The sequence below is a fragment of the Hemiscyllium ocellatum genome, chromosome 25 (assembly GCF_020745735.1).
Source record: "Hemiscyllium ocellatum isolate sHemOce1 chromosome 25, sHemOce1.pat.X.cur, whole genome shotgun sequence".
Taxonomy (NCBI): domain Eukaryota; kingdom Metazoa; phylum Chordata; class Chondrichthyes; order Orectolobiformes; family Hemiscylliidae; genus Hemiscyllium; species Hemiscyllium ocellatum.
This window is the reverse complement of record NC_083425.1, coordinates 9,121,051-9,141,884: the sequence shown is the minus strand read 5'-3', so window position 1 is coordinate 9,141,884 and position 20,834 is coordinate 9,121,051. Positions and strand designations below refer to the sequence as shown.

The following is a 20,834-nucleotide window of genomic DNA, read 5'->3' as shown; positions in this document are numbered from 1 at the left end:
AAACTCCAGGATGGTATATTGCCTCCCTGGTACCAGGGTCAAGAATGCCTTAGAGCAGCTGGAGGACATCCTGAAAAGGAAGGGTGAACAGCCAGTGGTACAGATCAGTACCAATGACATAAGTAAAAGAGGAATGAGGTCCTACAAGCAGATGTAAATTAGTTAGGATGTAAATTAAAAATTAGGCCCTCAATGATAGCAATTTCAGAATTACTAAAGAAATTATGTTGGAGAGAAGGATTTAAATACCTGGAACTATGGACAGGTTCAGGGGAAAGTGGGATCAGTACAAGAAGGATGGGTTAGAGGGTGTGGTGGGGGAGAAAGGTGATGTTTGCTGGTATTATTGGGGAGGGCTTAAACTAGAATGATAAGGGGATGGGGATCTGAGTAGGGAGACAGAGGCATAAGAAACAAGGGCAGGAACAAAAGACAGAGGAGTGAGAAGTAAAAGCAGAAGGCAGGAAAAACATTGGCAAAAAAACTAAAAGGGACCATAGTGCAAAATACAGCCAAGATCATTAGTCTAATATCATTCATGGGGAAAATGCTAGTTTAATATAAAACATGTGATAGCAGAACATTTGGAAAGCGTTAATGGGATTGGACAAAGCCAGCACGAGTTTATGAAAAACAAGTCATACTTACCAAACCTACTAGGCATTTTGAGGTCCTACAAACAGAATATAGGGAGTTAGGATGTAAATTAAAAACTAGGACCTCAAAGATTGCTATCTCAGGACATTCTAGTGAAGTTCGCTGATGATACGAAGTTAGGCGGATGGGCAGGTAGTTCTGAGGAGGTGAGGAGGCTGCAAAAAGATTTAGACAGTTTTGGAGAGTGGTCCAGGAAACAGCTGATGAAATTCAGGTGAGCAAATGCGAGCTCTTGCACTTTGGACAAAAGAGTACAGGCATGGACTATTTTCTAAATGGTGAGAAAATTCCTAAAGCCAAAGTACAAAGGGATCTGGGGGTGCTAGTCCAGGATTCTCTACAGGTTGACTTGCAAGTTGAGTCTGTGGTTAAGAAAGTAAATGTAATGTTGTCATTTATCTCAAGAGAATTGGAATGTAAAAGCAGCAATGTGCTAGAGACTTTATACAGCTCTGATTAGGCCCCAGTTAGAATACTATGTCCAGTTTTGGGCCCCACACCTCAGGAAAGACATACTGACACTGGAGCATGTCCAATGGAGATTCACACAGATGATCCCTGGAATGAACAGCTGAGGATGCTGGGATTGTATTCGTTAGAGTTTAGAAGGTTGAGGGGAGATCTAATAGAAACTTACAAGATAATGCATGGCTTAGAAAGGGTGGATGCTGGGAATTTGTTTCCATCAGGCAGGGATACTAGGAGCTGTGGGCACAGCCTTAGAATTAGAGGGGGGGGTCAATTTAAAACAGAAATGAGGACACATTTCTTCAGCCAGAAAATGGTGGGCCTGTGGAATTCATTGCCATGGAGCACAGTGGAAGCCAGGACAATAAGTGTCTTCAGGGCAGAGATTGAAAAATTCTTAATCTCACAAGGAATTAAGGGAGAGTGCGGGTAAGTGGCATTGAAATGTCCATCAGCCATGATTGAGTGGTGGAGTGACTCGATGCATCAAATGGCCTTACTTCCACTCCTATGGGTTGTGGTCTTGTGGTAACTGGGAGAATAGACAAGGGAAAACTATTGGATGAAATGTATTAGGTTTTCAGAAGACTAGGAGAAAATTAGGACTGCAGATGCTGGAGATCAGAGTCGAGAATGTGTTGCTGGGAAAGCACATTGGGTCAGGCAGCTTCCAAGGAGCAGGAGAATTGACGTTTTGGGCATAAGCTCTTCATCAGGAATGAGGCTTGTGGCCAGGGCTGAGAGATAAATGGGAGGGGATGGGATTGGGGGGAAGGTAGCTGAGAAAGCGATAGGTGAATGAATGTGAGGGAAAAAGTGATAGGTCAGAGGGGGGAATGATGGACAGGTCAGAAAGGTGGTGCCGATTTGGAGGCTTGGGACTAGGATAACATGGTGGGGAGGGAGGGGAAATGAGGAAGCTGTTTAAATCCACATTTATTCTGTGTGGTTGCAGGGTCCCAAGGCAGAATATGAGGCATTCTTCCTCCAGCCATCAGGTGGTAACAGTTTGGCTGTGAGGAGGCCCAGGACCTGCATGTCCTTGACAGAGTGGAGGGGGAGTTGAACTATTCAGCCACAGGGCGTTGGGGTTGTGTGGGTGCGGGTGTCCCAGAGATGTTCTCTGAAACAATCCGCAAGAAGGCGTCCTGTCTCCCTTATGTAGAGGAGACCACATTGGGTGCAACGGATGCAGTAGATGACATTGGTAGAGGTACAGGTAAATTTCTGATGGAGGTGGAAGGATTCCTTGAGGCCTTGGATGCAGGTGAGGGGAGTGATGTGGGTACAGGTTTTGCACTTCCTGCAGTGGCAGGGAAAGGTGCCAGGAGTGGGGTGTTAGCTGATGGGGGGGGGGGGGGGGGGGGGGGGGAGGAAGGTGGACCTGATGAGGGAGTCATGGAGGGAACGGCCTCTCCAGGACAGTGATAGGGGTGGTGAGAGAAATATATCTTTGGTGATTGGTCCCATTTGGAGGTGGCAGAGGATGATGCAACGTATGCGTAGGTTGGTGGGGTGGAAGGTGAGGACTGGGGGATTCTGTCCTTGTTGCATTTTACAAGGGTGGGGTTCAAGGGAAGTGTTGCGTGAAATGGAGGAGATCCACTGGAGAGCATCGTCAACCATGTGGGAAGGGAAGTTGCGATCTTGGAAGGAGGCCATCTAGGACTTTCTGAAGTCACCCTGGGAACAGATGCGGCACAGGCGTAGGAATTGGGAATAAAGGATGGCATTTTTACAGGAGGCAGGGTAGGAGGAGGTGTAGTCTAGGTAGCTGTTGGAGTCAGTGGGCTTGTAGTAGATGTCTGTGATTAATCAGATGCTGGAGACAATAACGGAAAGGTCCAAGAAGGGAAGGGAGGTGTCCGAGGTGGTCCAGGTGAATTTGAGGTCAGGGTGGAAAGTGTTGGTAAAGTTGATGAACTTTAGGTTCATCAAAGTTGGAATTTGGAAATTGTGGGTGGGAGATCCCCTGAGGTGATGAGGTTGTGGATGGTCTGGGAGATGATGGTTTGGTGATGGGAGGTGAGGTCGTGATCAAGGGGCCAGTGGGTGGAGGTGTGTGCGAATTGGCGCCCAGTAGTATAGAGGTCAGTGCGTCACACTACTACTGTGTCCCCCTTGTCTGCGGGTTTGATGGTAAGGTTGGGGTTGGAGCGGAGGGAGTTGAGGGCTGCGCGTTGTAAGGGCAGGAGGTTGTTGTGAATGAAGGGGATGGACAGGTTGAGGTGGTCGATGTGACAGCAGCAATTTGAAATGAAGAGGTCAAGGGCAAATAACAGGCCGGCACAGGATGCCTAGGTGGATGGAGTGTGTTGGAGGCAGGAGAAGTGGTCCTTGATGGGTAGGCGGGTGTCTCAGTTGAAAAGGTGGGCCTGGAGTTGGAGGCAGTGGAAGAAATGTTCAAGGTCGCAGTGTGTATCGAACTCATTAATCTGGGAGCGTAGAGGAATAAAGATGAGGCCTTTGCTAAGGACTACATTCGTCCTCAATGAGGAGGAGGTGTGGGAGAATGGTGAACACACATCAGGGCTGGGATCTAGGACCTGGAGTGGGGCTGGAGCTGGAAGTGGGGACCGGAGGCAGTCACTTAAATGGGCGTGGTTATAGAGTCAGGAGTGGCGTAACCAACGTAACTAACACTCACAAAAGAGGTGGAAGTGGGGCTTATAGCGGTGTCCACAGGGGTAGAAGTGAAATCATGAGTAACGTGGGCAACACTTCATTGAATCATAGAGATGTACAGCATGGAAACAGACCTTTCGGTCCAATCCATCCATGCCGACCAGATATCCCAACACAATCTAGTCCCACCTGTCAGCACCCGGCCCATATCCCTCCAAACCCACTCATATATCCATCCAAATGCCTCTTAAATGTTACAATTGTACCAGCCTCCACCACTTCCTCTGGCAGCTCATTCCATACCCGTACCACCCTCTGTGTGAAAAAGTTGCCCCGTAGGTCTCTTTTATATCTTTCCCCTCTCACCCTAAACCTATGCCCTCTAGTTCTGGACTCCCCCACCCCAGGGAAAACACTTTGCCTATAATTTTGTAAACCTCGGTAAGGTTACCCTTCAGCCTCTGACACTCCAGGCAAAACAGCCCCAGCCTGTTCAGCCTCTCCATATAACTCAAATCCTCCAACCCTGGCAACATCCTTGTAAAACTTTTCTGAACCCTTTCAAGTTTCACAACATCTTTCCAATAGGAAGGAGACCAGAATTGCACACAATATTGGCCTAACAGTGGCCTAACCAATGTCCTGTACAGACCTCCTAACTCCTGTACTCAATACTCTGACCAATAAAGGAAAGCATACCAAACGCCTTCTTCACTATCCTATCTATCCACTTTCAAGGAGCTATGAACCTGCACTCCAAGGTCTCTTTGTTCAGCAACACTCCCTAGGACCTTACCATTAAGTGTATAAGTCTTGCTAAGATTTGCTTTCCCAAAATGCAGCACCTCACATTTATCTGAATTAAACTCCATCTGCCACTTCTCAGTCCATTGGCCCATTTGGTCAAGATCCTGTTGTAATCTGAGGTAATCCTCTTCGATGTCCACTACACCTCCAATTTTGGTGTCATCTGCAAACTTACTGACTGTACCTCTTATGCTTGCATCCAAAATATTTATGTAAATGACAAAAAGTAGAGGACCCAACACCGATCCTTGTGGCACTCCACTAGTCACAGCATTTCAGTTTGTTTCTCGGTGGGTGACATCATTGGTGGCAGAAGTGACGTCAGCAATAGAGTCTTCTGTGTCTAGGTGAGTGATGTCTTTAGGGGCGGAAGTGGCTGCCGTGGTGACAACTGCGGGGGTGGAAGTGATGTGCAAGATCGGTATCACGTCTATGCTGGGGGTGGTGAATCTAGTGACGGCAATGGATCCTGTAGCGTAGGGGCGGCAGTCGTGTTCCCGGCAGTTGCGGAGGTGATTGGGTTGACGGCAATCACGGAGTTGGTGTGGTCAGCAGTGACTGTGGTCCTTGCGGCGGTGGAGTGGGCAGAAGTGACGTCATTATTCACCCCAGTAGTCGTGGAGGGAGCGACCCATGGCTAATCACATCTGGGCAGTTCCAGAGGCCAGGAGAAGGTTCTGGAAGGTTCGAGGAAGCCCATGCATTGAGGGAAGTAATGAAAGTTTGTTTAACTTACGTTCTTTTATGTCCGATATGGCGGAGAAAACTGTTTGTAGAGCACATGAATTCTTCTGAGGACATAGAAACACAGAGAACTGTTACAGGTCTGGGTGAGTGTGGCTCTGAGCTGGGGCAGGACTGACTGCAGGTAGAGTAAATGGTGGTGCATAGCTGATAGCGTGGAGTGGAAGATCTGGAAAGAGAATTGTTGCTGGAGGTTTCAAATTTGTAATGTATACTGGGTATCCTATTCAGGTCGAAACTGTATTGGTCTGAATGTGATCCAGAGTCCATGTGGGATCAGATAGTTCCGTAGGCAGGCACTGAGGAAGGAGATGTGGCTGTGGTAGCGAGTCTGCTTGACGACGTGGCTGAAGAGCTTCAGGGCAGAGGAGACGACCTGGGAGCACAGTGAGAGAGGGACTACGGGATCTTTGTAGAGAGAGAGAAGGATAACTTCTTCAAGGTAGGCTTCAGAAGACTTTTGATCAGGTCCCTCAGTAAAGTTAAAGCGCATGAGTCAGGGATAGTATATTGACATTTTTTGGTAAGGATCAGCGATATATATATAAAAATTACCTAGATGAAGGAACTAAATGCAATATTTCCAAGTTTGCTGATGACAAAAATTGGGCAGGGTTGTGAAGATGTGGAAACTGGACATGAATTGACTTGATTGCTACACATACCAAGACAGTGAAAAAAGTATTGTTTAGTATGCTATCCAGGCAAACCATACCTTCCACAAAATGTAAAATAGTGATCCAGCTATAGAATATACAGGGAAAGAAAAATCAGCATGGTCATTCAAAAATCTGATATCAGTGGGGAAAAACAACAGTTTCTGGATCTATTGGTACATAATTTTCAAACTTTTGAATTTTCTGCCCAATGAAGAGGGTTAGAATACAACTAGAGTGAAAGGAGGGGATCTTAGATTACATTGGCAGTGGTAAGTATAGACAGTATGGATAGAAGATTGGCTGCTGTGATGAACTGGGCAAAAAAAATTGCTGCCATAGCAAGTTGTGATGCATCTGGTGTCTCAGCTATTAAAAATTACTGAGTTATTGTAGATATACTCCACTTCCTTAGCCTTCTGAGGCAGTAAAAATTAGAATGCTCTAAGCATGAGTGGACCAAACAGATTGATATTTACTCCTAGGACTAGTGAGCTCTCAAATGTCTCTGCCTCAGCACCATTGATAGAGACAGGGCATGTCCTCTGCAGTTTCCTGACATCAGCATCCAGCTCCTTTGTTTTGCTGGTGGGGATTTTAAGCACCATACCATTAAGACACTTTCTGCACTATTTTAATTGTTGGTTCGCTGATAACTTTTTAGTTGACTTATAACAGATCCAGAGCAAACACCTAACATTTGCAGCTTGAGGAACCGGAAAGTTGGAGCTGAAATAATTGCAGACTGTTGATGGGTCAAAATCTTGAAAGCCAGCTTAAATGCAGCTGGCAATTTAAAAAAGAAAATGGTCATCATTTCCAGAAAAGCCCATCTGATTCATTGATGTCCTTTAGGGAAGGAAATGGTCATCTTTAGTCACATTGTAGTTAATTCTTTATTTGGTCTAGCCATTGTACTTTGCATCTGAATTATTCTGCTGCTCTGGCCATCTGAGAAGTGAATAAAATTAAGATTGTATCTAACTCAAGTCAGATGAGGCTGTTAAGCCAGCTGTGCCATTCAATACAATTGTGGCTGATTAAGTATAACCAAGAAATAGTGCCCTATTTCTAGCTTTGTTCTCATACATTCCATCTATGATGGATGTTACCAGAAACCAGGTTCTTTGGAGCCTGGTAACTTAATGCCAATTTGTTTTGAACTATGGTAGTGCTTGCAAGTGTATTACTTTGTTACCTCAATGTCCTATCTTTTCCAGCCCTACCAAAAACATTTATACACTAAACTTCACCTGACCATAAGTGTTATTATTTTAATTATTCAAAAAAAAAACTCATTGCTTAAGTATTTGTCACACTAACAGACCCAAGGTGCAAGATAAAGCAGTCAAAGATTATAAATTCCTAAAATTACCATTACAAGCTAAGTTTAGGATTTTCAAAAGACTTTAATTCTAAATTTACAATTAAACAAAAACTGACTACTGCACTCCATGCCAGATGACAGAGTACAGATACTTTAAAAAAAGTTGGAGTATTTACATTCCAAAGTTTAATCAGAAGTTGAAAGATTTTATACAAAATGTACAAAGTGGATAGTCAAGGATTAAGTATGAAGTGTAGACGATGTTTGACAGATACAAATAATGACTAATAGAAAATATAGTTAGACATGTGGTCATTCAAAATTCAAAAGTCACAGCAGGATTCTCTGCCTGAAATGTAAAAGCTTCTTCAGTAGCATCTGGTACAACATTCTGGTCTTCCTCCGTCTAAAAGAAAGCAAACATTTTAGAAGATAATCTAGCACCAAGTCAGTTGCATTGAAGACAAAGAAGAAATAGCTTCCAAATAAAGTCACGGTCTAGTAACAGTTCAGGAGACAGATTTTAATCAATTCAGGTTATAGCAACAAATCTGCAAAGAGGAATCTTAGGTGATTAAAGTTCTCATTACTGGTTTGTTCAAATTCAATGTTTGCAATTAAGTGCAATTTCACTAGCTTAGTGTAAGGTTTTAGATGCTGAAATAGGGGTGATCCAAGTAAAGTCAAAAACAAACCATCACACTAATTTAATTCCATGACTGAAATGGCAACTTCCCAATGAATGGGATGAAATTGGATTCAACTTCAAGTACTTCTACTTACCTCTTCAGAAAAGTATTTTTCTATCAAGTTCAGGGAAGCTTTGTACACCTGCTCATTTTCATGAGATTGCAGAGCTTCAATTTTATCAAGACCTCCACATTCCTCTATCATGAGACAGAGCTTATCTGTCTCATTAACTTTTTCTGCAGCCTGTGGAATAAATATGCAGTGAAAACCAGGCTTGAGGTGCAGCCCCAAGTAGGAATATGTACTGTGGGTTGACAGAATTGTTAAGTTAATGCATCAAAGCTTGCAATCTTGCCAGATATAATTTAACACATCACCCCTCCTGCCCTTGTTGTTTAGTTTCATAGGGGAGTACAATTTAGACATGTCAAAATCACCAGCAAGTACTTAAAGCAAAATTTGCACAATATTAGTGTGCTGAGACAACAACCATGAGCATTTTGTAATGTTGATTTTCCCAACTAGTATGTTACAAGATGCCACTTTTTGTAGTTCCCTTATTACTGCATACCAGTGTATAGCACTCAAGATGAAAAAGACAGCTTGTGGACCCCAGTAGTTACAGTTAAGATAAAAATCTTACCAGGAATATATTAGCAATAGCATCTAAAATGACTTGGATAGTCTTGCAGTCTTTGACTGCTAACAGGGCCAATAATGGCTCAATAACTCCAGACTGAACAAGGTAGATAATTTGTTGAATTGTACCACCACTGGTATAGTTTGTCACAGCCCAGACAGCTTCTTTTTGAGATTTAAAGTCACCCTGTAAAGTAAAAGTTAAGAGTCATACAGGTTGCTTGTAATTAATACAAGAAAGTGTAGCTTGGCAGTAGCTGGAGTCAAGTGACATTAGGATCCTTGCTCATTTGAAGTGAGTATGAATTTAAGATATTCAGACAGATAGACATTGTCTGTAATTTCAGTGTAGTACTAAAATAAACACTAGTTGCAGCACTGAGGATTAACTCAGTGAAATTACTGAGCTGTAGTGGCAGAGTGTTTCTGCAGCATTTTGTCATGCAAGTGACAAGAGAAGTGGTCATTGCTCAGTAGGAGGCTACCTATAGTTCAGGTTGCAATTAGAGATTCTTGTGGCAAGGAGAACCTTGTGCAAGCTACATTTCTAATCTAGATCAATGAAGTGTTGGAACAGTTCTTAAAAACTTAGTGTACAGTTTACCTGTTTTGTTAAGGGTTGGTTGCAAGGTAGAATGATGCTCACAGCATGGGTTCAATTACCACACAGTTACTGGTTACTATGAAGGCCTCTCCTAATCTCTCCCCTGCCTGAGGAATGGTGACCCTCAGGATAAACAATTAAAAATCAGACATCAGCACTATGGTTCAGTAGGACTGTAACATTGTGGTCCTAATCATCCAAGTGGAATTTCTCCTGTAAAAGGAATTTCACTTCTCAATCCCCATGTCAAATTTAAAGACATGCACCCTTGGGATCCCATAGTACATACAGGGGAATGATGGATGATGTCAAATCTAAAAGAATACCAAATAGGGAAACTAATTGGTAGCAAGCAAGCTTACTTAGGACTATAGGTTGAGCAACAATATTTTGAGAAAAATCTTATCATGACATTCCAAAGTTGATCAAAAGCTGTTGAGGTAAATGCTAGAGGTTAGTTTCCAATAAGAAAGTTAACATGACTATCAGAAAGAGACTGCCCAGACACTTTTGGACTACTCACCTTCCTAAGCAATTGAATAAGAGGTAGAACCAATCCATTGTCAATAATGGCTTGGATTTGTTCTGGCTTTCCAGCTGTAATATTAGAAATTGTCCAGGCAGCTTCCTTTTGGATATTGCTCTTTGGATGGATAAGTAGAGAACCAAAGTAGCTCAGCACACCAGAGTCAATGACAATTTGTGTCTGATCATCTGTACCAGTCACAATATTGCCCACTGCCCTGAGTCCAGGAGTCTAGAAACAAAAATTAGAAAAACCATGCTTCATCAAGTGAATTCCAGCATTAAATTCTCTTATGTCCACTCCCGGTGAAGGAAAATTAAGTTAATTTCTAATTTAAAAAAAGCAGGATGTCTCTAATCAGATTTGTTTTTTCTAGTGTCAGCAGATTGAGTCACAAAAATCTGCAAAAAAAAGTTAAATTGAACTTCAAAAACCTGAATTAACATGTTTAATAGTTCAAGTCAGTTACACAGCTCAACTGACTTCAAGAAAGCAAAGCAGTGACAGATTCCTTTACTATTGTCATCCAAACTCCGTTTAAATACATGCATTACAGAATTAATGCTAGTTTGACAAGATAGACCATTGAATTAGTACCATAAATGCTTCCTACACAAAACTTCAGGCCAGTTTACCCTTGGCAGAGGAGTCAGAAGTTATGCCACTCAAAAAGGCATGGAGTAATCAAGGACAGTGGATTTAAGATTACGTTTGCTAGCTGACTAATTTGACTGAATGGAGGTAACAAGGAGGACTTGTTTAGTAGTCATCTGGTCTAAAATGTTTTAGACAGGGTCTTAGTAAAATGTTTAAATATCCATGGGATTAAAAGAGTGTATACAAAAAATTGTATACAAAATAAAGGCCAAGATGTCTTTGATATTTGTAAGGCTACAGGGGTGTCATGAGGTGGAGACTGCTATTTGATGGTAGTGATTTGAATTTAGTTAGGGACAACATCAAGATGCTTGCCGATAACAAGTTAGCCACTTGGTTGGCAAGCAAGCGAATGGTGGTCTGCAAGATAACAATGGACTGGTCAATGAGAAAGTGGTAAATGGAATTAAGCCCAGAAGGGAGTTGAAACAAGGTACAGAGTGTATAATAAGTGGGACAATAGAAACCAAAGAGTGTTTGTGGTGCAGTGGTAGTGTCCCTGCCTTTAAGCTAGGACACAAGTTGAAATCTCACTAGTGTCATATCAGTGACTAGTTCAACTATAAATATCTAGACATTTCAGGGTAACATTCAGATTCTAGTGTAGGGCAAGTTGGTGGTGGTGAAGACTGCACACAATTACTTTACTTTCTAAAGCATAGTACAGAGAGGGGAGGTGACAATAGAATGAGAGTTAGGCCACAGCTAGACACTAATTTTGGTCACCTCATTATGAAAATAAATTCAAGAGTGGGTACAAGGAAATTTACCAGTATGTTGCTAAGACAGTGAGCAGTGAATAGGCTGGGGATATTGTCTGAAACAGTGGAGGCTCAGGGTCGGAATAGAAAAGTCCTATTTTACCTTTGTGGGGAAGTGACTACAGCAAGCTAAACTGAAGTTTGTAGCTACAAAAGGAGGAGACAAAAAAACTACACTGTTGCAAAAAAAAGAGCTAAAGACAAAAGCCCCATACTCAGTTTTTAAAAAAGTCTGGATATATACACACATACCTCAACATATGTAGCCTTGAGGTGTGGGACATGGTATTGTAAAACCAGATTAAGCCAGGTTGTTTGCTACAGGTAGTGTCTATAATGCAAGTTCTACATTCTCTTAATATGAAGAGGAGAGTAGATGAATTTGTCTTCAGGAGGGCTAGCATAAGCAGGATCAAGTGGCCTTCCTTACAATGAAGGATGACATGACTGGCATCCAATCCTCCCTACAAGCAACTTGAGAATTCATGCAGACATTAGAAATTTCAAATTTAATACTAATGTCTGTTGCACGAAGAATCCTTAGCCATCATACATTTGTAGTACAACCAGAGTGAGCCACTTAAAACTAGAGTAATAGACCTGTACAGCACAGAAACAGACTCATTGACCAACTTGTCCCTGCCAACTAGATATGGTAAATAATCTAGTTGGGTGCTCCAGTTTCCTCCCAGTCAAAAGATGTGCAGGTCAGGTGAATTGGCCATGCTAAATTGGCAAAGTATTAGGTGCATTAGTCAGAGGGAAATGGGTCTGGGTGGGTGACTGAGGGTTGGTGTGGACTTGTTGGGCTGAAGGGCCTATTTCCACACTAGGTAAACAAATCTAAATTTGCCAGCATTTGGCCCATATCCCTTAAACACTTTAACCATATACCCGTCCAGATGCCTTTAAAAGGCTGCAATTGTGCTGCCTCCAATGCTTCTGGCAGCTCAGTCCATATGCTCACCACCCTCTGCATGAGCAAGTTGCCACTTTAAAATCCTTTCCCATATCTTCTGTAGCTCAATAGTATATTCTGGAGATTTGGTCACTGAGTCGACTCACCCTGCATACCCTCAATTTAATTGTTATTTGAGATTCAGAGTTAAATTTCTAATTAAAAACTTACCACTATTGATAATTCACATGATGCAAGCAACTGCACCAAGCGTGGCACAACTCCAGTACACACCACTACCTCAATGCGGTCATTTGAGCCATCTGTTAGGTAAGAGATAGCCCAGCATGCATCAGCAAGAACTTCTTTGTCATCATGGTGTAGGAGACGTACAAGGGCTGGCAGAACCTGTTTCACTGCTTCTAAAGGTGGAGATGGGTTCTTGTTGCGGCAGAGATTCGATAGCGTCCAAGTTACATTTCGCAGATAGCTAGACTAGATATAAAAAAGGGAGACGAACGTATTAGACAGAACAAAGTAACTTTTGCTTCATAATTTAAGTTACTTCAAAATGGAAATTTTGCAGTTTGTCTAGACTGGCAACAGCATTTGAGTATAACTACACTGCAACACCTTTTAAGAGCAAGTTATGATAATAATTTTTATCTTTAATCAAGCAAATAAAGTTATTTTGCACTGAACTATGTTGAGTACTATTACACCAGTAATATTACCATCTTATTCTAAGAGAAGCTGCAGTACTTTTATTCTGCTTACCGATAATGCAGCTAATTCAGGAATAGCCAACAATGCAAGTAATGGGTCGAGGGCTCCACATTTGATAACCAAGTCTCTGTAGTGTGATCCATCACCTAGAACAAATAGGCAGCTTGTTTTCCACAATCTTAAAAAAGCTGGTCACAAGTATACAAAGCAACTGTGTTGCAGTGTTTTTACATCTTTCAGCAGTTGTCTGTATTGAAGGATGAGTTAATTATCTTGGTTTAAAAAGGTTTCAGGCATACTCCTACAACAGTGATTACTGGAGAGAGTTAAAAGCAATGAGGAATTTTCAACAGCACAGTGTTTATGGCTGGCAGTTATGGGGGCAGGGGGGTGGGAGAGTCTCAGATACTGTCACATAGATGTGTTAACTGCAGGAAAGGCAAGAGGGGTAACACTTAGCACAAGAATCTCCTGTGGCTATACCCATTTGAAACAAGTATGCTGTTTAAGAAAATATAGGGGGTGCTGGATTCTCAGGGGAACCTGGCATGAACAGCCAAGTTTCTGGTATTGAGACCGGTTCTATCTAATGCAACATGGGGTATGTTAGGTTCCAAGAGATCAATTGTGTTAGGGGATTCACTAGTCTGGAAGTAGAGACAGAAGTTTGTGGCCAGCAGCAAAAAAAAACAATGTGCGTTGCTTCCCTGGTACCAGGATCAAGAAAGCCTCAAAGGGTGCAGAATTTTCTTGGGGGGAGTGGGGGTGGTGCCAGCAAGAGGTCATTTTCCCTTCCTATGTTAGTTCCAATGTGGACAAAGGTTGAGACTCTGAAGGGAAATTAGAGTTTGGCAGGAATTTTAAAAAAGTGGTCCTCGAGTAGCAGTATCTGGAATGCTCCTGGTGCTACGAGCGAGTGAGAACAGGAATAAAAGAGGATAGAGCAGATAAATGCATGGCTGAGGAGCGATGTATGGGAGAAGGATTCACATTTTTGGATCATTGGAATCTCTTTTGGGGTAGAAGTGATCTGTACTAGAAGGACAGATTGCACCTAAATTTGAAGGGGATAATATACTGGCAGGGAAGTTTACCAGAGCTGCTCAAGAGGATTTACACTAGTAAAGGTAGAAGGGTGGGACCCAGGGAGATAGTGAGGGACAAGGTAGGACTAATAAATTAAACTGCATTTATTTCAATGCAAGGGGCCTAACAGGGAAGGCAGATGAACTCAGGGCATGGTTAGGAACATGGGATTGGGATATCATAGCAATTATGGAAACATGGCTCAGGGATGGACAGGACTGGCAGCTTAGTGCTAGGTGTGTTTTTGATAAGGAATAGCATTACAGCTGCACTATGAAGGATATTCCTGGAAATCCACCCAAATAACTTCCCTGGATGTAACTAAAAATAAGGTGATCACCTTATTGGGATAAGGAATGGGCTCAAAAAGGTAGAAGACAGGTTGATGGTGGAGGGTTATTTTTCAGACTGGAGGCCTGTGACCAGTGGAGTGCCACAAGGATTGGTGCTGGGTTCTCTACTTTTTCCCCATTTACTAATGGATTTGTAGGTGAGCAGAGGTACAGTTAGTAAGTTTGCAGATGACATCAAAATTGGAGCTGTCATGGACAGCAAAGGTTACCTCAGATTACAACAGGATCTTGCCCAGATGATCCAATGGGTTAAGTAGTGACAGATGGAGTTTAATTCAGATAAATGAGGTGCTGCATTTGGGAAAAATCAAATCTTAGCAGGACTTCTACACTTAATGGTAAGGTCCTCAGGAGTGTTGCTGAACAAAGAACTTGGAGTACAGGTTCATAGCTCCTTGAAAGTGGAGTCGCAGGGAGAAATTAGTTACAAAAACTGTTGAAGAAAGGGAGATTTGATACACTGATATCAGCTGATATTCCAGGACTGGGGAAAACCAATTTAAGGCTTGGGCAAGTGGTGCCCATTTTATTTCAATTAGAGTGACAATCATGACTTTACATCAAAAGCTTCAAGTAGCCCAGAATACTCAGTAACAATCTGGTCAGAAAGTTAGTCTAGTCATCAGAAGGGAGTCCAAAAGGACTTACTCTTCCCCTATCCCAACCATGGCTGTCCACCATCCACAAAAATGATGGAAGCTTAATTGTGATGGAACACCCTGTAGTATGAGATTGGTGCAGCTGCACCAGTTTTATACCCCATTTAGGACAAGCAGCCCAAAGTTTTAACACCCTACTCACCATTAGCAATCGTTATCCTCAAGATGAACTGCAAAAAACTAAGGCTCCTTTGACAGTACCTTCCAAATCCAGACTTACTACAAAGGGGCAAATGTGGAAATACTCAACTTAAGTTCCTCCTAAAGCCACACTATCCAGAGTAAGCTCACTTTTCACTGAAGTCAAAAACAGCAGTTTTAGGTTTTGACATTAGATGCACCTATAGACTTTTTAGGTGATTCCAGGAAGCAGAGCACCATCACCTTCCCCAGATGGTTGGAAGGACAGAATAAGTGCCACCCTAGCCAGTGAGGCTCACATTACAAGTGATTAAAAGACTGCATGTCATTGATCCCCAATCTAGTAAAGAAAGTTACTTGCTCCTTGTTGAGGAGCACAATTCAAATGCTACATTTGGCAGTTAATGAACATTTCCACCATTAAAAAGATTACCTGCAATATTTCCTAAAGCCCATACTGCTTGTTCACTGATGTGTGGATGTGGTGATGCCAACAGGTTGATGAATGCTGGAATTGCACCACCATCAACAACAGCCTTTGTCTGATCAGAAGTTCCAGAAGCTATGTTGGTGAGGGCCCATGCAGCTTCAAACTGGATGGGGCTACAATTAAAGTTCCCAAGGAATCCTACAAATTTGGGTATTAGTCCAGCTTGAATAATTTTATCAATGGGAGGATGTTTCTCCCTAGAGAGTAGCTTCCTGGAAAGAGAAGGAATACTTAAATATACACTGACAACAGAATTAAAGTTAGACATGCAAGCTCCAACAGAAAAAAGGTTTAGAATCAACCTTCTAAAATCAAATATTCAAATTTAGATTCCAAAACCCTCAGTATTATGTCAATGTTGACTAGAGTTAAGAGTCACAATCAGGTTATAGGGGTAAAGAAAAAAAAGGTCTGCAGATGCTGGAGATCAGAGCTGAAAATGTGTTGCTGGTTGAAGTACAGCAGGTTAGGCAGCATCCAAGGAATAGGAAATTCGACGTTTCCCAAAACATCGAATTTCCCATTCCTTGGACACAATCAGGTTATAGTCCAACAGGTTCATTTGTAATTAAAGTTTCTGGAGTGCTGCTCCTTCAGGTAGGAGGTCAGGCCAGAAGTAGTAGCTTACTAGAAATTGTCTTAAGTCCTGCCCTACTAGCTAACTAATGAAGGAGCAGCAACCCAAAAGCTTTACTCCTAAAAAGCACCTGTTGGACTATAGCTTGCTTTTGAGACTTTTAAAAACTTTGTCCATCCCAGTCCAACACCAACACCTCCATGTGTTGAGTTTGCAAAGATAGGAATGTTTAACAACTAGACCACCGTAACCAATTAGGTGGCAAAGGTCCATTTGGTCAACCCTAGGTAAAAGGAGCATTTTGCATGGACTCAGTATTGTGCAGTTCTGATCACACACTCTTCCTATGGTGTGAAGTGCTGGATGTAGGTTTGCTCACTGAGCTGGAAGGTTCATTTCCAGATGTTTTGTCAGCCTACTAGATAATATCTTCAGTAGGCTTGAGGCAAAGCAATTCCTGCTTTCTATAAATGTTTGGGTTGATGTTACTTCCTGTTCTTTTCCCCATGGTGTGGTAGATGGGGTCTAACTCTGTTGACAAAGTCCTGGTTGGAATGCCATGACTAGGTATTCTTGAGACAATTCCTAGGACAAGCCAAACAGGCACTATCAGCAGTGCTTTGCCGGAGGCCCAGTGAAGATGTTGTTACCTAGTAGGGTGACAAAACATCTGGAAATGAACCTTCCAGCTCAGTGAGCAAACCTACATCCAGAACTTCAACTCGAGACACAAATCCTCAAAATTCACTAATGGTATGGAAGCTTTGGAGAAAAAGAGAGAAGAGTTTACCAGGATTGGAATGCATTACTTTTACTGAGGGAGTTGGACAAACAGATTTTCCATTAGTGTCAGAGGCTGATGGGCAATCTGATAGAAGTACATAAAGTATAGATGGGGTGGATGGTTAGTCTGGAACTAGAGTCAAGGTTTCATTAGATACAGATGGACAAAAACAGCCTTTAAATCAGAATGTAGATGTACCACTAGATTAAGGTGCAAACTTTTACCTACTCTTGGGAAAGACAGGGCATGTGATTGAACTGGCAAAGATAGTCAACATGGCCCTGTGCATGGTAAGTGTTTCAATAACTAAGTTAGTCATGAAGCAGATTGATAAGGGCAGTATGGTGTACATTATCTACAGACTTCATTAGCACATTAGAAAAGGTGCTCATGATGACTGGTTAGCAAGGTTAGAGATCACATTGAATACAGGGAGAATTGGCTCAAAGGTAGAGGGTTGGTTTCAGACTTGAGGCCAGGAACTAATGGTGTGCCACAAGAACTGGTGCTGGGACCAGTGCTTTATCATTTAAAAGAATTTGGATGTGAACATAGTGAGGTATAATTAGTAAGTTTGCAGGTAACACAAATTGAATGTAGTGTAGATAGTGAAGAGAATTACTGCAGTATAACAGGATTTTGATCAGATGGGCCAATGGGCTGAGGAGTGATAGAGCAAAAAACCTAAGGAACAACTTTTTCCAGAGGGTGGTGAATGATTTGTCAGAGGAAGTAGAAGAGTTTGATAAATTACATTCAAGACATCTTGATAATTATGTGATCAGAAAAAAGAATATGGGCCAAATGGGACAAGACAAATTTAGGATATCTGGTCCGACTCCAGCATGGTGACAAAAGGGTCCGTTTTTATGCTCTGCCTCAGACTCCCAATGGATCCCAAGCATTGGTTGGCACCAGGACAGATCTCAACTATTTAACTTCTGAAATAGTGTTAGGTAGTGTGGCTCCTGAGAATTAGCAACCATTTTGACACAAACTGGTCTTTCAGGACAAAGCTAGAACTGCTGACATGCCCACTCAAGTGCATAGTGTTTCATAAACATAACCTTGCAACAGGAGAAGCACTGTTTTCCCCAAACCTCACTAGTTCAGCATGATACAACCTATGGGATCAATCTTCCCAATTTGATGCTCGTCACCGATTCTTGCAGAACCTGGTGCAAAGCGTTTGCTATCCCTCAAGCCCAGTTTGATAAAACATCTGGGACCACAACCTGGGTAGCACAGTGGTTAACATTGGTGCTGAGGCACCAGAGACACAGCTTCAATTCCCACCTCAGGCAACTCTGGAGTTTGCACACATTCTCAGTGTCTGTGCAGGTTTCCTCCAGGTGCTCTGGTTTCCTCCCACAATCCAAAGGTGTGCAGGTTAGGTGAATTGGCTATGCTAAATTGCCCATAGTGTTAGGTGAAGGGGTAAGTGTAGGTGAATAGGTCTGGGTGGAATGCACTTCAGGACTAAGTAATCTAATTTAATCCAAGTAATCTAAAAACCTGTACTGACTAGTGATGTCAGTCATGGGTTTGGTGATTAGTGGTCAGCCCCTGCTTAAGATACAAAATGTTAGTTTAGAGTATTACTTTGGACAACACCTGTCCCACAGATGAAATTTTTCCCATGGCTATTTAATGGAATCTGTTAAAAGCTCAAGGTCTGACTCCCAAGAATTTCTTCAACAGGTAGTTTCGTTGGTTTGTTGCTGATTCAGGTGGCCATTTTGTGCCCAATGAAAATCATTCCCTTAAATGGCAGTTTTCTTCAACTGCAAGACATCCAATTAAAATCTTGTTTCATAACAGCATTTATTAAAACAAAAATATAGTAACAAATTAGTCATTTGTGCTATTAGTATTAAGATTGGAGACATGAAATGGCCTGGTTCTTTTAAAAATATATCCCAGAGTCTTACAAGTGCTTAAATTGGTACTTTTATCATGTTTTATTCTGCAATAAACTCTAGCATCAGAAATGATATCAATTGTCAAATTTAGATTAGACATTTCCACATTACACTCTAGATTACTTACAGCGTGGAAACAGGCCCTTCAGCCCAACCAGTCCACACTGACCCACCGAAGCACAACCCACCCATACATTTTCCCCTTCAAATCTTTGGACTGTGGGATGAAAGAGCACCCAGTGGAGGACCCACACAGACACACAGAGTATGTACAAGCTCCACATTCAGTCAGTTGCCAGAGGTGGGATTTGAACCTGGTCTCTGGGGGTGTGAGGCAGCAGTACTAACCACTGTGCCACCATGACATCCATTAATTCTAATGTTATGTCTAATTGCTCACACCATAAGTAGAGAAACTGGGCCCCAGGCTGAATTATTTTTAAAGATTCTAGTATTTTAAAGATTCAAATTTTTATCTAGAGTGAAAGACACCCATTCTTACCTAGCAGCTTGTGTTGCTTGGAGTTGAGTTTCCAAATAATTGCTCTGGATACCTTGGATTATTTCATCCAAACTCATAGGGACCTGATTTTAATGAAAAAAGTTTAGTGAAAAGTTTTAGTCTAAAGTTAGGTTTCCTTTAAGTATTACACTACCTGGGTATTGTTCTTCTCTTGAAGTGGAGATACATTTTCATCAGGGAAACTATTCATGTTCCTCCTTTTAAATAGTTGATCATCTTTTTTAGCCTTCCGCAGCTCAACGTTGGTTTCGATTCTCCTGCGTCTCAACTCCTTTTGAAAAAAAAAGCAGAACCAATTAGGCCATTTGCTGATGGAGATCATTGAACGGTTATAAACTTAAAAATAAGACAACTCACATTAGCGTCTTTACCCTTGTTCTTAAACTTGGTTAGGCGGCTGAAGGCATTCTCGTTGGCAGTAGTTGACATATTTCAACTTCAAGTAACTTGGCAAAGACTCTACGAAACAAAGTTAATCATAAAAAGCGTGCTTCAACTGGCGGGGCAGATTTTTACATACTTCAGAAAAATACTTTGCAATGTAGATCAGTTAATAATTCTGTTAAAAAAGAAAAATATCTCACCCAGATTAACACGTTAACAAGTTCCAGCATTTAGATTATTTGTTTTATCTAAACAAAGTTTTTTAACGAGAAACGGAACAGGTCTTACATACTTGCGGATGTTGAAACAAAGATTTAAGGGGAAGAGTTTCAACTAAACTATTGATGCTAGAATTGTAATTAATCAGAAAAAAATTCTGCTAAATGAGAACAAGTTTAAATAATATTAACACTTACAAAATGCTTGCAACAGAACTATTAAACCAGCCAATATACAATGTATAACCTCGTGTCGATAACACTAAAACCAACAGAAGTACAAGCAGAGCAGCCACTCCAGCTATTTAAACGTGCCAGATTGCCCGACTCCCATTGGTCCATTCGATTCAAAGCAATTTTTCAATTGGCTGATTTGAAAGAAGCTGAGGATGCGGTTGGATGTACTTCCATACCAACCGCGCAGCCAATCAAGTAAAGGATATTAAAAATGCTACTCCATGGACAGCGCCATCTGAGGCGCGGTCTTTTCCTATTTTGCGCGTTTAAGGGACTTGAAACATCACTTTCCTTGTTTCCTCCTGTTTTTCCACGTGGTGTAAAAAACCGCTGGTTTAGGAATGAAAATTATTGAAAATACTTCCTAAGTCATGGTTTTGTCCACATATTGTAACATCTTCTGGAAACTTCAAGTCTTGGGTAGCTGACCGTCCGGTAATTCATACCGGATAACATCGTTTTATGTCCTGTACCTTAGTACGTTTACAGCAAAGAAGGTTCTTGGTTCTTCCCCACCGCCCACTGGCAGAGGCAAATTCGTACAATGTGATTAAAGTTGAACTTGATTTCATATTTTTGTCCCACAATCAACCCCAACCAACAAACCAAAACTTCCCGAGAGACCAGTTCCTGCAATGCAGTGAAGGTAATAAGAATTGTGGAGGTATGGGGTGG

General features: G+C 41.9%; 1 protein-coding gene across 2 annotated transcripts; it reads right to left on the bottom strand.

Annotated features, from left to right (window-relative positions):
- Positions 1–7,346: 7,346 nt before the first annotated feature.
- kpna2 (karyopherin alpha 2 (RAG cohort 1, importin alpha 1)) lies at positions 7,347–20,217 on the bottom strand. 2 transcript variants are annotated; one of them, XM_060844761.1, is made up of 11 exons: positions 20,121–20,217; positions 19,678–19,779; positions 19,454–19,591; positions 19,300–19,382; positions 15,458–15,726; positions 12,837–12,931; positions 12,291–12,554; positions 9,741–9,974; positions 8,618–8,800; positions 8,068–8,217; positions 7,347–7,690 (listed from the first exon to the last, which is right to left on the bottom strand). In XM_060844761.1, the coding sequence occupies exons 2-11, from the start codon at positions 19,747–19,749 to the stop codon at positions 7,601–7,603; spliced, it is 1,578 nt and encodes a 525-aa protein (XP_060700744.1). In that variant the 5' UTR covers positions 19,750–19,779; positions 20,121–20,217; the 3' UTR covers positions 7,347–7,600. The 2 variants fall into 2 exon arrangements, with proteins under 2 accessions (XP_060700744.1, XP_060700745.1); XM_060844762.1 differs by lacking the exon at positions 20,121–20,217 and adding an exon at positions 19,905–19,994.
- Positions 20,218–20,834: the final 617 nt, after the last annotated feature.

Coding starts and splice junctions, on each gene's coding strand:
- kpna2 (XM_060844761.1), bottom strand. CDS start 19,749: ATGTCAACTACTGCCAACGAGAATGCCTTCAGCCGCCTAACCAAGTTT. Junction 12,555..12,836: donor CTGAATTAGCTGCATTATCG/GTAAGCAGAATA, acceptor TTTTATATCTAG/TCTAGCTATCTGCGAAATGT. Junction 7,691..8,067: donor AAAAATACTTTTCTGAAGAG/GTAAGTAGAAGT, acceptor GCTTTCTTTTAG/ACGGAGGAAGACCAGAATGT.